Raw genomic sequence first — 5,541 nt, 5'->3', positions numbered from 1 at the left:
AAGACCTTTAAGAGCAGGAACTCATGGAGTCTCAAACTTTTCATACACTTTGACATTGTCCGGCCTGAACAAAACATAACGACCTGTATCAGTAATTTGAGAAACCGAAATCAAGTTCTTCTTCATACCGGGAATGTGATACTCGTTTTTTATCACGAGATCATCTTCTTTTCCTTTGGATGGAAAAATAGCATCACCTATATTCGTTATTTGTGATGTGAGTTATCTACTGTTACCACAACTCTATTTTCAACATTTCTGAAAAAGATCTGTACAGGCTCTTTTGTCTGCGCCGCGCAAACCACGTGCAGACATTGCCATCTGCAGACTGTGTTTGCTTTCTTGAATACGTTTCATTAAAAAATGTCTGCACAAGCTCTTCTTGGTGCATACTTGGCCCATCCACTTCTAAGATCTTCTAAGGTCTGTAGAGGGTTAAAGCACCACACCCTACCAACACCCACTATCCACCACCACCATCACCACCTACCATTCTCCGCCACCACCATCCACCACCACCATCTACCACCCACCGTCCAATCACCACCGCCACAACCACCACCCACTGTTCGCCACCACCACCGCCCACCCCTACCGCTCGCCACCACCATCTACCACCCACCACCGTCCACCACCCACCACGGCCTTCTACCACCACCACTACCGCCAACATCCACCACCATTGTCGGCCACCACCACCCACTACCACAGTTCGTACACCACCAACGGTTTATTTTAGCAATCTACAGATGTTAAAACAAACCGTCTTCTTCTTGTAGACTGCAGAGGTTTGGTCCACCTCTTCTTCTACAGATGTCTGGAGATATGGTCCGCAGACTGTAGACATTTTACCTCTGAAAAAACAAGCAGCGCCTTAGATAACATATCTTTGTCTCCGGTCAGGTGGTTTGAGCACCTGGACTCGACAATCCATTCATCAAGATCGTTGGTTCTTCCTTCAACTCTAGTTGTAAGGGCTAGCACTCCTTGCTCCTGGGCTAAGTTTGCTTCTACATCCCATGCTTCTTCGATCTCGGCTACGTTTCCTTGCTCTTTTGGTTGATTTGTACATTCCTTAGCCATATGCCCACGTTCTCCATAATTATAGCACTTGTATGGAAAACTTTTATATTTAGACTTACCCTTATTGATTCCTGATGATTCCACTTTAGGTTTTGATTTGGATCAGTTTGACCAACGGTTTCGATCAAACTTACCGAACCGAGCTTTCCCTTTCCCTTTCCCTTTCCCTTTCTCAACAAACAGAGCCTTATCTTCTTGCTTAATCAAGATGCCGACCATCTGTTTTACCAGGGCCTCTTATCTAGCAAGCAGACTCTCAAATTCAACAATGGTAGGCTGAGTAGGCCAGCCTTGAACCGCTGCGACAAAGGTTCGATACTCCGGTTTTAAACCGTGGATAATCCGTTTCATCCTTGCTTCCCCAGCTCGAGATTGGACCGGTCTCTCGGCAAAGATTCTTTACTTTCATGAAATATTGAGGAATAGAGAACTCCCCTTAAGACATGGACATCAACTTGATTTCAAGCATCTAAAGACGTGCATCATTTTTCTTTGAAAACAGCCCGACAAACGTATCCTAGGACTGCTTCGGGTGTAGAATGCCTTGCAGATGATCGAGTAATTCTTCCTCCAGCATGGTCTTGCGAACGAACATCAATTTACCCGCTTTAACCCGTCACTTGTGGGTATCGATTTGTGGCTCCTGGGTTTCGGCTCCGTTAACGACTTCCCATAAATCTTGCCCCTGAAGGCAAGACATTAAACACGTAGACCACGTTTATAGTTGGTGTTATTCAATTTATTGACACCCAATACTTGGAGATCAGCCATGGTAATCGTTCTTGAACTTTCTGATCAACTACTTCTCTTCCAAACTTACTGGAACAAAGACTGTTTCTTCTTCCTTCGTCTTCTCTTCGATTAATAACCCGACAAACGGATTCTTCACCTTTAACGAATGAAACAGCAGGTTCTCCAAAATCAGATGACTTCTGAAGCTCTGATACCAGTTTGTTAAACCGGGAGCCCAAGAATAGAAACTATACGCAGAGTTTGATCAACAAGATCGACTCTTTTCTTATTGATTAACATAATAATAAACAAGGGAAACAAGAGTTTAAATAGGCTAGTTTACTTGCCCTACAAGAATTATAATCGAACTCAAAATCAAATACAAATAAAAGATAAAAATAAACTAAAACTTGACCACCAAGCTAAAACGAATTTACTTTTCAGCCCTTGTTTTACGATCTCCTCCATACCACCCCTTCGAGATCAACCATACCTCCCTTATTATACTGACACTAACCAGTATTGACAATTTCACATTAATATGTACCATAACAAATCCAACCTGTATCAATCAAACTTCGACCACCACAGTCCCGCCATAAAACAGGGGTAAGCTTGTTCTAGTTTCATAGTTAGAAATAAGTATAAAGAAAAACAATGTGCATTAAATGATAAGAACTATGTTAAAATTTGAAATGTTGATGGTAACGTAATCAATTGTATATTTACATTTTTTTATCATTTTCCCAAAGGTGTGTGTCATATATAGTGTCTCCATTCTTTCTTTAGCACAATATCCTTCACCTCTCTCTCTCTATCACTCTCTCTCTCTCAAAAATTTCTTCTCTTTCTCTCTCTAAACATGATGATCAGGCCACAAGGAACTCTTGTATATTTGAGAAAACATAATCAAAGCTGAAGAGGTTAGCTTAAACAGCCTATGACTTGCACGGGAATGGCTTTCTTCTCCACAAATTTCATGTTACAATCCTCCCAAGAAGATGACCATAATGCCCCTACATCTCTCTCTCCAATTCTCCCACCTTGCAGTACCACCACACAAGATTTCAGTGGTAATTAGCTGTAACTTATTAATTACCCCATCTCCCTTAAAGATCATGATGCAGTGATGAGTTGTGCTGTACAACTCATGATTGATGCATTAGGGTTTCAGTAGCGATTAAATGAACTTACTTACCACCTCCTTTTCAAAGATATCATGATGCATGATAAGTTGTACTGCACAGTTATTGTTGCATTAGGGGTTTCACTTTCACAGTTTTTATTTTTTTTATTTTTTTACATTTTTAAGCACCAAAACCCAAATGGATTTGAATCTTTATGAGTTAAACGATGATTTTGTTGCAGGTGTGGCGTTCTTGGGTAAAAGATCGGTATCGTCTTACTCGGGTATGAACAACAACATGGATGGATGTGATCAAGAAGGGAGCATGATGAATGGAGAAGATGAGTTGTCAGACGATGGATCACAGCTTCTTGCAGGAGAGAAAAAGAGAAGATTAAACATGGAACAAGTGAAGACACTTGAGAGAAACTTTGAACTGGGAAATAAGCTCGAACCTGAGAGAAAAATGCAGCTTGCAAGAGCACTTGGACTCCAACCAAGACAAATTGCCATTTGGTTTCAAAACAGAAGAGCTAGATGGAAAACTAAACAGTTGGAAAAAGACTACGATGCCCTTAAAAGACAGTTTGAAGCTGTTAAAGCAGAGAATGATTCCCTACAATCACAAAATCATAAACTTCACGCCGAGGTAATATTATTTATTGTACCGATTAGTCATTATATATCTCATTATCTTTACTTGATAACAAATAAAGTTTAATCTCTTTTTCAAATAATAAGTTATGAGTAAATTATTCTTTGCGTCTCTGTGTAAACTATATTTATATATAACACTAAGTTAATTATTAAACTATAATTATTACATTCCGTAAATGGTATGTCAAAACTTTAAATGATTAATTTTACACGAAAGGAAAGTAAAATTATCTTTACACTACTTCCCATATTATATTAGCCATGACCAAGGTTTGTATCTTTCAGAAGGGCAAAGGTGTCAATATGGAGCATGGGCAAAAGATGTTAAATATATGTGTGTGCGTATAATCAGCGTTCATATCTTTATTTTCTTTTCATGATTTGAGTTACAACTAATAAAAGAAATTATAAACGATGAGCAAATTTTGGTTATAATTCCTCAAGATCAAGCAAATTTTGGCTAGCCCTTTATTGAATGAGACGATTGCGTCCATCGTAATTGTTGTTTGTCGAAGATACTCATTTTTGTTATCGTTTAGGCCATGTTTTATTCAACTTATCATTATGCACAACTTGCTTTCCACAAGTAAAAGGATATACAAAATGTGTTAGTTTTGTATTAACAAGTTTTAGTGACTTCTATATCAATATACTAATTTAGCACTAGGAAATGACTTTTTTTTTGGTAAACCATACATATAGGGTCAAACTTTATCGTTTATCCATTCAAGTATATCCATAAATTCACTGATTATGCGGTCTTTCTTTAGTTAGGCTGTCTTGAACAAGTATTAATTAGTTCATTTAGTTTATTGGAGATTGTTTAATGTTTAATTAACTAAAAAGATTAAAACTTTGCAGATAATGGCACTTAAAAATAGGGAGCCAACAGAACTAATCAACCTCAACATAAAGGAAACAGAAGGATCTTGTAGCAACCGAAGCGAAAACAGCTCCGAAATCAAACTAGACATCTCAAGAACACCGGCTACCGACAGCCCTTTATCGTCACACCATCAACACCAACATCATCAGCAGCCAATCCCTAATCTTTTTCCATCATCAAATATTGATCGGCCAAATTCAAATAATAACATTGTGGCTCATCAACTTTTCCACAATTCATCATCAAGGCCAGCTGATCATCACCTCCATTGCAACAAACTAGATCAATCAAATGCCATTAAAGAAGAATGTTTTAGCTCTATGTTTGTTGGTATGGATGATCAATCCGCGTTTTGGCCATGGTTGGAACAACCACAATTCAATTGACGATTGAATGATCAAGAAACAAAAAGGGTACACCGGTACACGTTCTCCGGCTTTGGTTTGATTATATATATTAAAGATGGAGACATCAATCTGTTGGTTCTCTAAGCTTTGAATTCTTGTTTTTGGTACTTAAATTAATAGAGTAAAAATTAGAAGAAAAAACGTATTATTATTATTTTAAATTCAAGATTAGTGTTTGGATAATCCTTGTATTCAAAGAAATAAAAGGGTATTGATCAGAGCATCCTTTTGCATTATTTTACCACTTTGGGTGTGAAAAATTAATCATTATCTTTTAAAATTTTGAGTAAACTATTACAAAATTTAATCCATAACTGTAAGAATAAAATAGTTAATTATATTATTTTTTTTATTCAGTAAAAGTCATATCCAAAATTTCTTCAATCAAAGACCGCTTGGTGTGACATTTTTGCTGATTTTGATGAAAGTAGTGTACGTCAGTGTTAAAAATAATAAAAATAAAAAAAAAAGAAAGAAAAAACTAATCATTATGATTTTAATTTTTTTTTTTTTACAAAATAGCGTATGGTTCTAAAAGTTTCAACAGGGTTGTCAATGTAATTTGTTTTTATTAATATATCAAAAATGGGTAGCGGCGTAGCTTGTTGCCCGCTTGTCTTCTGTTTCGATGTAATCCAAAAGACATGGTT

General features: G+C 37.2%; 1 protein-coding gene across 1 annotated transcript; it reads left to right on the top strand.

The window, feature by feature from the left end:
- Positions 1 to 2,638: 2,638 nt before the first annotated feature.
- LOC143592041 (homeobox-leucine zipper protein ATHB-13-like) lies at positions 2,639 to 4,870 on the top strand. Its single transcript, XM_077072060.1, has 3 exons — positions 2,639 to 2,888; positions 3,184 to 3,590; positions 4,460 to 4,870. The coding sequence occupies exons 1-3, from the start codon at positions 2,756 to 2,758 to the stop codon at positions 4,868 to 4,870; spliced, it is 951 nt and encodes a 316-aa protein (XP_076928175.1). The 5' UTR covers positions 2,639 to 2,755.
- Positions 4,871 to 5,541: the final 671 nt, after the last annotated feature.

Source organism: Bidens hawaiensis, unplaced genomic scaffold (genome assembly GCF_021521415.1).
Source record: "Bidens hawaiensis isolate Kalapana, Puna unplaced genomic scaffold, B.hawaiensis_p1.1 tig00040347_1, whole genome shotgun sequence".
NCBI lineage: Eukaryota > Viridiplantae > Streptophyta > Magnoliopsida > Asterales > Asteraceae > Bidens > Bidens hawaiensis.
This window is presented reverse-complemented; position numbering and strand designations above follow the sequence as displayed.

Excerpts from the sequence above, each read along its gene's own strand:
- LOC143592041 (XM_077072060.1), top strand. The coding sequence starts at position 2,756 with ATGACTTGCACGGGAATGGCTTTCTTCTCCACAAATTTCATGTTACAA. Across the intron at positions 2,889-3,183 it reads CACCACACAAGATTTCAGTG|GTGTGGCGTTCTTGGGTAAA; the intron begins GTAATTAGCTGT and ends ATTTTGTTGCAG. Across the intron at positions 3,591-4,459 it reads ATCATAAACTTCACGCCGAG|ATAATGGCACTTAAAAATAG; the intron begins GTAATATTATTT and ends AAAACTTTGCAG.